Genomic DNA, 14,420 nt, shown 5'->3' with positions numbered 1-14,420 from the left:
TTTGCATTCAATTCCCTCATCCAAATAATTCTCTCTCCTGTGATAGAGATTGAGATCAGGAAAGGGGAGGGAGGTGTCGGAGATGTTTCTTTAGTTTTAGCATCATGTTCGACATAGATTCCTAATTGATTAGTAGGCCGGTATATGATGTTCAGCCGCCCTCACTCGAATGAGATTCCATATGAACGCGTGTGTGTGTGTTTCTGCTACCTATGGGCGAGCGCTGGTTAAAGTGAACCAACTTAAAGTCACCGGTTTTATATAACTTTCGACAACCTAAATCGCTGTTTCGTCTATTAGGTCAAAAACCATAAATAATAGTCACGGAAATGTATTGCTCTTAATAATGGACTATTGATTTTATTTGACAGTCGTGTTTGAATTTATGATAGCAGTAAGCAAACATCCAGAATACAACCTTCAGACCACTGAATATTAATGAATATTTGAAGATGCATCAGCTGAGATTGAATAACATAGGAGGTTCAATTAACAATTTGATTGCTTTAATGGAATGGCGTTCACAATCGGCAAGACAAACGACGACTTTAAACGCAAAGACTGGTCGAAAAACAAACAATATGCCCAGACCAATTTGTCACAAATATAGAAAGAAAGAATGATCAAAATATATCACTTCAGCTCCATTAGGTGGAATTGAGGAGTTTTAGATACAGCCGGTTCTGGTGATGTCTGCCTCAAACGGGATTGCCTGGGTTTCGTGTTTAACCACACAAGAGTAAAGATTGTTTGAGTTCCAGACTGTGACTGGCAGAGTCAGGTAACTGCTCGCACTGAACGTGTTGTCCTTCTCCTGCTGGATTGGGCTGGTCTCAACGCCGTCACTTCTCGTACTGCCTTCCACGGTCCACTCAATGTCCACTGCACCCGGATTAAACCCGCTCACCAAACACAGCAGGGTGGCCGTGCCCTTTCCCTTGATTTCTTCCGCTGAAGGTCCGAGGACGGACATTGCGGGGGCGCGAGGTGCTGTTTAAAATAATATCACAGATTAGTGGAGGTTGAAGAACTGCTTTGGTTAAAACATAATTAAAAATACCATGGATCCATTCATTTTAATGAATAAACATTTTTCCTCTACTTGTTTCAAATTGTTCAATTGCGCACATGAGATCATTTCCAGGTGTGATCGCCGAAGAGTAATTGGTATTTATGACAATGGGATACGTTCTATTTTGTGGTTAAACATAAATTATTTCGTCAGTGTTTTTAATTGATCTCCAGAGTATTATTTCCATTGGCCCCAGTTGAAATAAAAATCGTGTGTTGGACCCGACAGCCATTTGCAGGATTTAATACATTATGGAACTATTGTGCCAATTTCAACTGAACTCGCTTAAAACATGTCTTATTTGGATACTTTCATTTATTAAGGCCAAAGAACGAAGTGTCATGAAGGATTCGATAAAAGAGACACGAATAATTTGCCATTTAACCCATCGATGCATAGACTAGTTCCCGCATATTTTAATTGATTTTGGACATGGTTTACGTTTATGTTGTGTCTTCTTTTTGAAGTAAAAAATTAGCTCAATTTCTGAATTTGATCATCGAATCTCACTCCGTACACTCAATGGCAAAAATAGTAAATCGACTGTAATCACTTGCTGATTACTGATATGGTTGGGAAATTCAATGCGCAAATTGCTTTCACATTTTCAGTTATTTTTCGTGTAAAATTGAAATAATCGCTGTCCCATTGATTCCAGAATCCGCATGCTCTAAGTGTAATGACAATTACATCTGGCAACAAAACTCATAGGTACCGGAATTTCAAAATCACGAAATGAATTCAATATCGCATTAGCAGTAAATCATTGGCAGCAGACATTGACTTTGAATATGTCCGGGAGACACAATTAAACAAACATTTGAAAGCATAAAAGTTAAAAAACAACACCATATATTCATAACGATGGATGATTTCAAATCCAATGTCGCTGCACTACACCTCGCACCGCGTTATTGTTTGCGTCCGATGTTTATCCCGGCTAAATATTGACCATGACAATCTTCAGCACTTACAAAAGAAGTATACAAGCAATATTTAAGCAGTTTTAAAAGCATGAAAGAGGACAAGGATAAATGTGGCAGCTAGTCCTCTCGAAATAGGATTTTATTTATTTGTACCACATGCAGTAACGGGAAGAACGAACAAACTCCGTGCAGACAGCATCCGTAGTTGGGATGGAACCAACTGGGTTACAGCGCTAAACCGCTGCGCCACCGTGCCGATTTTTGGATGAGAACCAATAATTTTCAAGAATCCACATTTCTCCATGTTCACGATGTTAGGAAAAGTCTATCATGGTCTAGTGATCCGCAGAATCCCCACATTTCACATTTCGTGATGGAATATCAACAGAAAATGAGCTATTATTGAAGGTGCGTTTTCCATTAGAATTCTAGGCGCCATTAAAGGCAAGAAATAATTTCCCGAAAGATGCACAACGTGATGGATTCGGGAGCTTCTCTGGAGAAGATGAATGAGGCGTTTCGGGTCATCGCCAATCTATGTTCACCAGAGATGCTGCCTGACCCACTGAGGCACTCCTCTGCTTTTTTCGGGGGTTTTATTTTGCAAATCAGCATCTGCAGTTCCTTGTCACTCTAATGTTAATTCCCGTTTCCATACGGTCGGTTTTCTTAGTACCCTGGCTTGGTCAATGTTAGTTCATCGTCCGAAAATTAATTAAGAGTAAAAAAAACAGCTGGACAGTCATTTCGTCCTTTCATTGCTGTTGTCAACCAATTTGCCAAAGGAGATTCGATCTTGCTCGCGTATTATTTAAAAAATCAGCTTTAAAAGCCTTTAATTGGAAACATCAATTAGCGACAAAAAACTAATTATTTTTCACAGCAGTATCAATAACCCATAGGTAGAAGATAGTTTACTTACCGCCAATACCCAGCCTCGTTCCTTTGCCGAAGATGAAAGCATTTATCCACACAGCACAGTAGTAGTCCGCAGCGTCCCCCAACTGCACATTCGCTATTGTCAATGTTGCAGTGTTGCCTGACACTGATCCCGCGAAACGGTCAGAAACTCCCGAACCTCTAACAATGCTGTTGCCCGAGTTATAGTAGAACAGAAACCGCGGAACCGCTCCGGGAATCTGCTGGTACCAGGAAACATAATAACTACCTAAACTGCCGCCAGTCAAGATACAGGAAATTAGCGCGTTTTGCCCCGGAGACGTGGATTTTGAAGGCGGCTGATTTAGTGTAATTTGCGCATTTATGCCTGGAAAACAAACCAGAAAAAAGTACAACATTAACCAAGATATTAGCGAGAAGTGTCAGATATCTAAACGTTTAATCGCACTCCAGAATAAATAACATTGGAAGTAAAATACTCACACGCTGCTGAAAATGCTAACACACAAACCAGTGACATCCAGCAAGACATTGTAATTATTTTGGTGGAGGGCGCCAGATGAAGTGGTTGATCAGGTGTCTCTCCAGGTCGCTTATGAACCCTGTTGCGAGGCGTCACTGCCTTCATTAATTATGCAAAACACTCAAATCAGAATGGATGCTGCGCCAATCAAATGTTGCCAGATTGTTCCTGTGTCAAATTATTTCCGAAATGTTAGGTAGATAAGGATTTAGTTTCCAATTATGTATCTCGGTACAATTTAATATATTTCCAAGCACGTAAGATATTCTGTTTTGATATCTCTAGTTTCCCTCTCCCGTGACTCTCAGTATGAAGAAGGGTCGCTACCCGAAACGTCACCTATTCCATCTTAAATCCAACAATGTGTGCTTATCTTCGGTGTAAACGATCATCTGCAGTTCCTTCCTACAACTGGAGAATTTGTGTTATTTGAAACGGGACATTCAATTCTGGTTTTCCATTCAGTTTGAATCGTTTTCTGTGTTGTTGCAGAGAGTGTGTGTTGAAATAAATTATATTTATGGAGGTAACTTATCATTTTCAGTGCTGATTAATCTGATCTCACTGTGCCATCCTACTGCGCGGGATTGCACATTGTATTTGATACTGGCGAATATTATGATGAAGATAGCGACTAAGAGATGTTTGCAATTGACTGCAAATTATTTATGATTGTTTAAATCTCGGTGCCAATTCTGGCCAACTTACTGTCTACGCAAGTCACTGCCAAAACCAATGCAAAGATTTTTGAGTTATTTTTGGAAACCATGTTAGCTCGTAGCACCCAAGGTTTGTTCAGGTTCACTGACATTGCACGTGAAATTGAGAAGGAAATTGAAAAATATATTTCATCGCCAAGGTAGCTTTATCCGTTAAAAAGGTGAAGTGAGTCTGTAGGTGTTTGGATTGCCATGGTATGAATTCTGTCAACCTTCATTCGATATATGGAATTATATTTAGATGTGAACAGCGTTGCTTGATATGACGCGCGCACATTTCTTACTGCGAACCAATCGCTCTATTTATAGCGAAAGCCTCTTTTCATATTGTGGATTGCTACAGCACCGTGTGAATCAATGCTAAAGCATATCAACAAGAAAATACAGCCTAAAGAACCGAAAAATATCAGCATTTTCTTATTTGGCCTCTTACAATTCGGCTGACAATTAATCAAAAGAGAGCGGTCCTTTCCACGAATGTGCCCGTACAGTGCCCTATAAAGTCCTCAGATCGGTGACTTGTAAACAAGCCAAGCAGAGGCATCAATGTCTCAAGCTTTGTTTCCGATTTTTTTTAATACTGCTTAGTATTTCTGAAATGCTTTCAGCTTACCTAGATGTGTGCAGCTCCGACAGCAATCAAGTAAAATAACTTAATTCACAGCAAAATAATCCGCTTTATTTGACACTTGCCACATTCTATATGTTCACTCGCTGCAAGTAACAATGAATTACGAAGACACTGTTTGCGTATACTAAATACATTGCAATTACATTGCATTACAAACGGACAGAGTTATGCTTATTTGAATATTGGTTCACCTTCTATATCGTTATTTGCGGGCAAGTGTCACACTTGGTTATTTGGCTAAATAACTATTGCAAAAAAATGAAGGTAAACATAAGTGGAGCGGCCATATATAGTAAGATTGGTTTATTGAGGCTTAAGCTCAAGAGGCTCCTGTGAGGGTTACCTTAGGTTACGGTTTGTTCTGTCACTTTATGTTTGCTTTGCAGCACAACCTGGTCTTGGTGTCATAGAGATGGAGGCTAGTGTGCTCAGCCTGTGGGATGTTGGAACTGAAGAAGACGTAGCGTCTCTGAACATTACATCTGCAGGAGGTGTGTCGAGGTGCAGCTCCTGAAAGACCCTGTTAGTGATCTGCAGTTGCAATTGGATGACCTCGTGTTCGTCCAGAGAGTGAGCAAGTCATAGTTAGAAGTCATAGTGAGGTGCTCACACGTGTGGTGCGGACAAAGAATAGAAGAGTGACCAGCAGCAAAGGGAGTAGGCAGAGGGTTCAGGAGTCCCCTGTAGGCTTTCCCCCTGCAAAACAGCTATGTTCGTTTGCTTCAGTTGAGGGGGTAACCGTTCAGGGGACAGCAGCAGTAGTCAGGTCTGCGGCACTGGGCCTGTCTCTGATGTGCAGCGGTGTGAAGTCAGGCAGTGATTGTCATAAACCACATTAGTGCGGGGGACAGACAGGAGCAAGTAGGCCTCATGGACGGACTGTTGCCTCTCTGGTGCAAGGATCTAGAATGTCCTGGAACGACTGCAGAGCATTTTCGACCTGGTGGGTGAACAGACAGAAGTCGTTGTGCATGTCCGCACAAATGATATGTAGGAAACTGGATGAGGTCCTATAAAGTCAGTGTAAAGAGATGGGAAAAGAGTTAGGAAAATGGATGGGGTCCTCTGGGGTGAATATAAGTAGATCAGCAAAATATACCGAAGAGCAATGAGGTCCTGCGGAGTGTCTAATGGGAATTAGCTAAAAGGTTTAAATTACCATCTCTAGATTACTACAGTCGCCACGTGTTATTGAGTGTAGCAATAGGAGGATGGGACAGATGAATGCATGGCTGAGGGGTTGGTGCAGGGGAAATGATTCGAATTGTAGACCATTGAGATTTCTGTTATCGCAACGGCAACCTGCACAAGAGGGACACGTTGCATTTGAACTGAAGGGGCTCCAAAATCTTTTCAGTGAAGGTTGCTTGTACTAATCTGGAGAATTTAAGCTACAATGGACAAAGAATGGGAAGGAAAGGAGCAAGTCTGCAAGTGGGAAGGATGATGGGAAAGTGGAGGTTATAACAAGTAAGTCTCAAAGGAAAGATGGGCAGGGATTGGTTCATGATTATGGGGCAATTAAGGGATGACATGTTTACTTCAATGCAAGGAGTATTGTGGATGAAGTTAAATGAACGTAGATAGTCGATATCAGTGCTTGGAATAATAATGTCGTGGCCATTATGAAAACCTTCTTATGGGAGAGACATGTATCAGGGCTTCGATATTTGGGATGGCGGAACTCAGAGGGGACGTACTGGAGGGTACATCTATTGAGACATGTGGATTGTGCTTAAAAATAAGAAAGGACCAGTTTCTCTAATGGGATTATATTATGGGACACCGAATAATCAGCGGGAGATCCATCCGTCCATCTATTAGATTAGGTCTAATCTAATCTAATCGAATCTAATAGATGGATCGGATATGCAGACAGATGCATGGACTACAGTGTTGCTGTAGTGGGTATCGTTAACTTCCCCAGTATTGACTGTATTTTGTTCAGTGCAAGGGGGTTAAATGAGACAGAATTTATGAAGTATATCCAATACATTTGCTTTAAACGGTGTATGGATAGTCTGAATCCAGGAGGGACGATACTGGAGCTTGTGTTGGGAAATGTGCATGGCCACGTGACTGGTGGTATGCTGGAAGAGCACTTGGGGATAGTGACCTCAACATTACAAGGTTTAATATTGGTTTGAATAAAGATTTGGTGTGGATGTTGGCAGAAGCAAAACAGATTAACATGTCATTAGGCAGGAGCTTGGTTGCAGTTGTTATTGAGTATGTCCACAACTAATATATGGGAGTCATTTAACCAAGTACAGGATCAGCACGTTCCAGTAAGGAGGATGGATAACGATGTCATGGTAAGGGATCCGTGAATGACCACGGAGGTTATACACATTTTCAGAAACAAAACGGAAGCGTATTTCAGATTTAACAAAGTGCCATCATACGGGGATTATGAGGAATGATGAGTAGCAAAGAGCTCAACTGGGTGATTAGTCGGGCCAAACTGGTCACGAAATGTAACTGATTTGTTGAGTTAAGGAAAATACTGCGCATTTTTATACATATGTTAAAAAACAAGAAGGGTGTAAGGATACGGTAGGTCTGATCAAGGATAAAGGATGTAGCGGAATTGTTAAACGAGTGCGTTCTGCATCTGTATTCACCAAGGAGAAAGACGTGGATGACGGTGAGATCAGTGTGGAGAAAACTAATATGCTAGGGCACATATGCTGGGGCTTGAGGTTGAAAAGAGCGGCAGTGAGGCTCTTGAGGAACATTGAGTTGGATAGGTCCCCTGCACCCGTTGGTATCTATCCCAGTTTATTGAGGGAGGCGAGAGGTGATTCCATGGGGTCTTGAGAATATTTGCTTCTTCTCTTGCCAGAGGCGAGCATATAGAGGACTGGAAAATGACCAGTTGTTCTTTTGTTGATTGAGACGTAGAAGGAATCCAGGGAAATAGAGGCCGGTGAGACGCACGTCAGTGGTAGGAAACTATTGGAGATAATTCATTGAGATTTACTCCCATTTGAAGGAGAATGAGCTAGTTAGCGACAGGCATGGCTGTGTAATAGACAATAGACAATAGGCGCAGGAGTAGGCCACACGGCCCTTCAAGCCAGCACGGCCATTCAATGTAATTATGGATGATCATCCACAATCAGTACCCTGTTCCTGCCTTCTCCCCATATCCCCCTGACTCCGCTATTTTCAAGAGCCCTATCGAGCAATTTCTTGAAAGTTTCCAGAGAACTGGCCTCCACCGCCCGCTGAGGCAGAGAATTCCACAGACTCGCAACTCTCAGTGTGAAAAAGTGTTTCCCCATCTCCGTTCTAAATTGCTTACCCCTTATTCTTAAACTGTGGCCCCTGGTTCTGGACTCCCCCAACTTCGGGAACATATTTCCTGCCTCTAGCGTGTGCAAACCCTTAATAATCCTATATGTGTCAATATGATTCCCTCTCATCCTTCTAAATTCCAGAGTAGACAAGCCCAGCCGCTCCATTCTCTCAGCAGATGACAGTCGCGCCATCCTGGAATAACCTTGTGAGCCTACGCTGCACTCCCTCGATAACAAGAATGTCCTTCCTCAAATTTGAAGATCAAAACTGCACACAATCCTCCAGGTGTGGACTCACTACAGCCTTCTACAACTGCAGAAGGAAATCTTTGCTCCTTTACTCAACTCCTCTTGTTATGAAGGCCACCATGCCATTCGCTTCCTTCACTGCCTTCTGTACCTGCATGCTTGCTTTCATTGATTGATGAACAAAGACCCCCAGATCCCGTAGCACTTCCCCTTTTCCCAAATTGACACCATTTAGATAATAATCTTTCTTTCTGTTTTTGCTACCTAATTGGGTAACCTCACATTTATTCACATTAAACCGCATCTGCCATGCATCTGCCCACTCACCCAACCTGGCCACGTCACGCTGCATTCTCAGAACATCCACTTAACATTTCACACTGCCACCCAGCTTTGTATCACCTGCAATTTGCTAATGTTACTTTTAATCCCTCCATCTAAATCGTTAACATATATTGTAAATTGCTGCGGTCCCAGCACCGAGCCTCGCGGCACCCCACTCGTCACTTTCTGCCAGTCTGAAAGGGGCCCGTTAATCCCTACCGCGCGGACCAGTGATAAGGTCATAAGGTCGTAAGGAATAGTAGAATTACGCCACGGCCCATCTTCAACCCACCATTCAATCATGGTTGATTTGTCTCTCCTTCTTAACCCCGTTGTTAGCTGATCATTGGGTGAAGACGAGGAGCTGGTGTGACTTGGGTGGGGGAGGGATAGAGAGAGAGGGAATGTCAGGATTACTTGATGTTGGATAAATCAACATTCATTCCACTTGGCTGTAGGCTGCCCAGCGAATATGAGATGCTGTTCCTCCAATTTGCATTTCGCCTCACTCTGCCTATGGAGGAGACGGTGATTTGGATGGGAAGGGATGAGTTACCCAGGGAGTTGCTGAGGATCTCTGCGGAAGGCGGAAAAGGGTGGAGATGGAAAGATGTGACTAGTGTCGGGATCCCATTGGAGGTGGCGAAAATGTTGGAGGATTATGTGGTGTATGCGACGTCTGATGGGGTCAAATTTAAGGACCAGGGGAACTCTGTCTCTGTTGCGACTGGGGGGGAAGGGGAACAAGGGCGGAGCTGCGGGTACTGAGGAGACACGAGTGAGGGCATCATCTATGATGGGGGAAGGGGACTCCCGTTCACTAAAGAATGAGGACATCTCGGATGTCCATGTATGGAACACCTCACCTTGTGCGCAGATACGGTGCAGACGGACGAATTGGGAGTGAGGGATAGTCTTTGCAGGAAGCCGGGTGGGAAGTAGTGTAGCAGAGATAGTTGTGGGAGTCATTGGGTTTGTAATAGACGTCAGTCGGTGGTCTATCTCATAGAAACATAGAAACATAGAAAATAGGTGCAGGAGTAGGCCATTCGGCCCTTCGAACCTGCACCGCCATTCATTATGATCATGGCTTATAATCCATCTCAGTATCCCATCCCTGCCTTCTCTCCATACCCCCCTGATCTCTTTAGCCACAAGAGCCACATCTAACTCCCTCAATATAGCCATTGAACTGGCCTCAACTACCTTTTGTGTCAGAGAATTCCACAGATTCACCACTCTCAGTGTAAAAAATGATTTTCTCATCTCGGTCCTAAAATACTTCCCTCTTATCCTTAAACTGTGACCCCTAGTTCTGGACTTCTCCAACATCGGGAATAATCTTCCTGCATCATGCTTGTCCAACCCCTTAAGAATTTTGTAAGTTTCTATAAGATCCCCCCTCAATCTTCTAAATTCTAGCGTTTACAAGCCGAGTCTATCCAGTCTTTCTTCATATGAAAGTCCTGCCATCCCAGGAATTAGTCTGGTGAGCCTTCTCTGTACTCCCTCTATGGCAAGAATGTCTTTCCTCAGATTAGGAGACCAAAACTGTACGCAATACTCCAGGTATGGTCTCACCAAGACCCTGTACAACTGCAGTAGAACCTCCCTGCTCTTATACTCAAATCCTTTTGCTATGAATGCTAACGTACCATTTGCTTTCTTCGCTGCCTGCTGCACTTGCATTCCTACTTTCAATGACTGGTGTACCATGACACCCAGGTCTCGTTGCATCTCCCCTTTTCCTAATCGGCCACCATTCAGATAATAATTTACTTTCCTGTTTTGCCACCAAAGTGGATAACCTCACATTTATCCACATTATAGTGCATCTGCCATGCATTTGCCCACTCACCCAACCTATCTAAGCCACCTTGCAGCCTCCTAGCATCCTCCTCATAGCTAACACTGCCCCCAGCTTCGTGTCATTCGCAAACTTGGAGATTTTGCATTCAATTCCCTCATCCAAATAATTCTCTCTCCTGTGATAGAGATTGAGATCAGGAAACGGGAGGGAGGTGTCGGAGATGTTTCTTTAGTTTTAGCATCATGTTCGACATAGATTCCTAATTGATTAGTAGGCCGGTATATGATGTTCAGCCGCCCTCACTCGAATGGGATTCCATATGAACGTGTGTGTGTGTGTTTCTGCTATCTATGGACGAGTGCTGGATAAAGTGAACCAACTTAAAGTCACCGGTTTTATATAACTTTCGACAACCTAAATCGCTGTTTCGTCTAGTAGGTCAAAAACCATAAATAATAGTCACGGAAATGTATTGCTCTTAATAATGGACTATTGATTTTATTTGACAGTCGTGTTTGAATTTATGATAGCAGTAAGCAAACATCCAGAATACAAACTTCAGACCACTGAATATTAATGAATATTTGAAGATGCATCAGCTGAGATTGAATAACATAGGAGGTTCAATTAACTATTTGATTGCTTTAATGGAATGGCGTTCACAATTGGCAAGACAAACGACGATTTTAAACGCAAAGACTGGTCGAAAAACAAACAATATGCCCAGACCAATTTCTCACAAATATAGACAGAAAGAAGGATCAAAATATATCACTTCAGCTCCATTAGGTGGAATTGAGGAATTTTAGATACAGCCGGTTCTGGTGATGTCTGCCTTAAGCGGGATTGCCTGGGTTTCGTGTTTAACCACACAAGAGTAAAGATCGTTTGAGTTCCAGACTGTGACTGGCAGAGTCAGGTAACTGCTCGCACTGAACGTGTTGTCCTTCTCCTGCTGGATTGGGCTGGTCTCAACGCCGTCACTTCTCGCACTGCCCTCCACGGTCCACTCAATGTCCACTGCACCCGGATTAAACCCGCTCACCAAACACAGCAGTGTGGCCGTGCCCTTTCCCTTGATTTCTTCCGCTGAAGGTCCGAGGACGGACATTGCGGGGGCGCGAGGTGCTGTTTAAAATAATATCACAGATTAGTGGAGGTTGAAGAACTGCTTCGGTTAAAACATAATTAAAAATACCATTCCATTCATTTTAATGAATAAACATTTTTCCTCTACTTGTTTCAAATTGTTCAATTGCGAACGTGAGATATTTTCCAAGTGTGATCTCCGAAGATTATTTGGTATTTATGACAATGGGACACGTTCTATTTTGTGGTTAAACATAAATTATCTCGTCGGTGTTTTTAATTGATCTCCAGAGTATTATTGCCATTGGCCCAGTTGAAATAAAAATCGTGTGTTGGACCCGACAGCCATTTGCAGGATTTAATAAATTGTGGAACTATTGTGCCAATTTCAACTGAACTCGCTTAAAACATGTCTTATTTGGATACTTTCATTCATTAAGGCCAAAGAACGAAGTGCCATGAAGGATTCGATAAAAGAGACACGAATAATTTGCCATTTAACCCATCGATGCATAGACTAGTTCCCGCATTTTTAATTGATTTTGGACATGGTTTACGTTTATGTTGTGTCTTCTTTTTGAAGTAAAAAATTAGCTCAATTTCTGAATTTGATCATCGAATCTCACTCCGTACACTCAATGGCAAAAAGAGTAAATCGACTGTAATCACTTGCTGATTACTGATATGGTTGGGAAATTCAATGCGCAAATTGCTTTCACATTTTCAGTTATTTTTCGTGTAAAATTGAAATAATCGCTGTCCCATTGATTCCAGAATCCGCATGCTCTAAGTGTAATGACAATTCCATCTGGCAACAAAACCCATAAGTACCGGAATTTCAAAATCACGAAATGAATTCAATATCGCATTAGCAGTAAATCATTGGCAGCATACGTTGACTTTGAATATGTCCGGGAGATACAATTAAACAAAGATTTTAAAGCATAAAAATTAAAAACAACAACATAGATTCATAACGATGGATGATTTCAAATCCAATGTCGCTGCACTAAACCTCGCACCGCGATATTGTTTGTGTCCGATGTTTATCCCGGCTAAATATTGACCATGACAATCTTCAGCACTTACAAAAAAAGGTATACAAGCAATATTCAAGCAGTTTTAAAAGTATAAAAGAGGACACAGATAAATGTGGCAGTTAGTCCTCTCGAAATAGGATTTAATCTGTACCCCATGCAGTCACGGGGAGAACGAACAAACTCCGTGCGGACAGCACCCGTAGTCGGGATGGAACCGACTGGGTTACAGCGCCAAACCGCTGCGCCACCGTGCCGATTTTTGGATGAGAACCAATAATTTTCAAGAATCCACATTTCTCCATGTTCACGATGTTGGGAAAAGTCTATCATGGTCTAGTGATCCGCAGAATCCCCACATTTTACATTTCGTGATGGAATATCAACAGAAAATGAGCTATTATTGAAGGTGCGTTTTCCATTAGAATTCTAGGCGCCATTAAAGGCAAGAAATAATTTCCCGAAAGATGCACAACGTGATGGATTCGGGAGCTTCTCTGGAGAAGATGAATGAGGCGTTTCGGGTCGTCGCCAATCTATGTTCACCAGAGATGCTGCCTGACCCACTGAGGCACTCCTCTGCTTTTTTGGGTGTTTTTCTTTTGCAAATCAGCATCTGCAGTTCCTTGTCACTCTAATGTTAATTCCCGTTTCCATACGGTCGGTTTTATTAGTACCCTGGCTTGGTCAATATTAGCTCATCGTCCGAAAAGTAATTAAGAATAAAAAAAACAGCTGGACAGTCGTTTCGTCCTTTCATTGCTGTTGTCAACCAATTTGCCAAAGGAGATTCGATCTTGGTCGGGTATTATTTTAAAAAATCAGCTTTAAAAGCCTTTTATTGGAAACATCAAATAGCGAAAAAAAACTAATTATTTTTCACAGCAGTATCAATAACCTATAGGTAGAAGATAGTTTACTTACCGCCAATACCCAGCCTCGTTCCTTTGCCGAAGATGAAAGCATTTACCCACACAGCACAGTAGTAGTCCGCAGCGTCCCCCAACTGCACATTCGCTATTGTCAATGTTGCAGTGTTGCCTGACACTGATCCCGCGAAACGGTCAGAAACTCCCGAACCTCTAGTAATGCCCGAGTAATAGTAGAACAGAAACCGCGGAACCGCTCCGGGAATCTGCTGGTACCAGGAAACATAATAACTACTTAAAGTGACACCAGTCGAGATACAGGATATTTGCACGTTTTGCCCCAGAGACGTGGATTTTGAAGGCGGCTGATTTAGTGTAATTTGCGCATTTATGCCTGGAAAACAAACCAGAAAAAAAGTACAACATTAACCAAGATATTAGCGAAACAGCAGAAGTGTCAGCTATCTAAACGTTTAATCGCACTCCAGAATAAATAACTTTGGAAGCAAAATACTCACATGCTGCGGAAAATGCTAACGCACAAACCAGTGACATCCAGCAAGACATTGCAATTATTTTGGTGGAGGGCGCCAGATGAAGTGGTTGATCAGGTGTCTCTCCAGGTCGCTTATGAACCCTGTTGCGAGGCGTCACTGCCTTCACTAATTATGCAAAACACTCTAATCAGAATGGACGCTGCGCCAATCAAATGTTGCCAGATTGTTCCTATGTCAAATTATTTCCGAAATGTTAGGTAGATAAGGATTTAGTTTCCAATTATGTATCTCGGTACAATTTAATATATTTCCAAGCACGTAAGATATTCTGTTTTAATATCTCTAGTTTCCCTCTCCTCTCAGTATGAAGAAGGGTCGCAAACCGAAACGTCACATATTCCATCTTAAATCCAGCAATGTGTGCTTATCTTCGGTGTAAACGAGCATCTGCAGTTCCTTCCTAGAACTGGAG

At 42.3% G+C, this 14,420-nt stretch overlaps 2 protein-coding genes across 2 annotated transcripts; both read right to left on the bottom strand.

Moving 5' to 3' along the window:
* Nucleotides 1-340: 340 nt before the first annotated feature.
* LOC129709070 (immunoglobulin lambda-1 light chain-like) lies at nt 341-3,541 on the bottom strand. Its single transcript, XM_055655171.1, has 3 exons — nt 3,382-3,541; nt 2,921-3,265; nt 341-990 (listed from the first exon to the last, which is right to left on the bottom strand). The coding sequence occupies exons 1-3, from the start codon at nt 3,524-3,526 to the stop codon at nt 668-670; spliced, it is 813 nt and encodes a 270-aa protein (XP_055511146.1). The 5' UTR covers nt 3,527-3,541; the 3' UTR covers nt 341-667.
* Nucleotides 3,542-10,928: 7,387 nt separating this feature from the next.
* Nucleotides 10,929-14,220, bottom strand: LOC129709074 (immunoglobulin lambda-1 light chain-like). The gene is made up of 3 exons (XM_055655174.1): nt 13,970-14,220; nt 13,507-13,845; nt 10,929-11,584 (listed from the first exon to the last, which is right to left on the bottom strand). The coding sequence occupies exons 1-3, from the start codon at nt 14,016-14,018 to the stop codon at nt 11,262-11,264; spliced, it is 711 nt and encodes a 236-aa protein (XP_055511149.1). The 5' UTR covers nt 14,019-14,220; the 3' UTR covers nt 10,929-11,261.
* Nucleotides 14,221-14,420: the final 200 nt, after the last annotated feature.

The sequence above is a fragment of the Leucoraja erinacea genome, chromosome 25 (genome assembly GCF_028641065.1).
Source record: "Leucoraja erinacea ecotype New England chromosome 25, Leri_hhj_1, whole genome shotgun sequence".
NCBI classification, from domain to species: domain Eukaryota; kingdom Metazoa; phylum Chordata; class Chondrichthyes; order Rajiformes; family Rajidae; genus Leucoraja; species Leucoraja erinaceus.
Note: the sequence above shows the minus strand (reverse complement) of the source record. Positions and strands in the feature narration are given on the sequence as shown.

Bases quoted from the DNA above. Each gene is read 5' to 3' on its own strand.
- LOC129709070 (XM_055655171.1), bottom strand. From the start codon at position 3,526: ATGAAGGCAGTGACGCCTCGCAACAGGGTTCATAAGCGACCTGGAGAG. The intron at 3,266-3,381 runs GTGAGTATTTTA...TTTGTTTTCCAG, and splicing joins GTTAGCATTTTCAGCAGCGT to GCATAAATGCGCAAATTACA. The intron at 991-2,920 runs GTAAGTAAACTA...TATTTTAAACAG, and splicing joins AACGAGGCTGGGTATTGGCG to CACCTCGCGCCCCCGCAATG.
- LOC129709074 (XM_055655174.1), bottom strand. From the start codon at position 14,018: ATGTCTTGCTGGATGTCACTGGTTTGTGCGTTAGCATTTTCCGCAGCA. The intron at 13,846-13,969 runs GTGAGTATTTTG...TTTGTTTTCCAG, and splicing joins GTTAGCATTTTCCGCAGCAT to GCATAAATGCGCAAATTACA. The intron at 11,585-13,506 runs GTAAGTAAACTA...TATTTTAAACAG, and splicing joins AACGAGGCTGGGTATTGGCG to CACCTCGCGCCCCCGCAATG.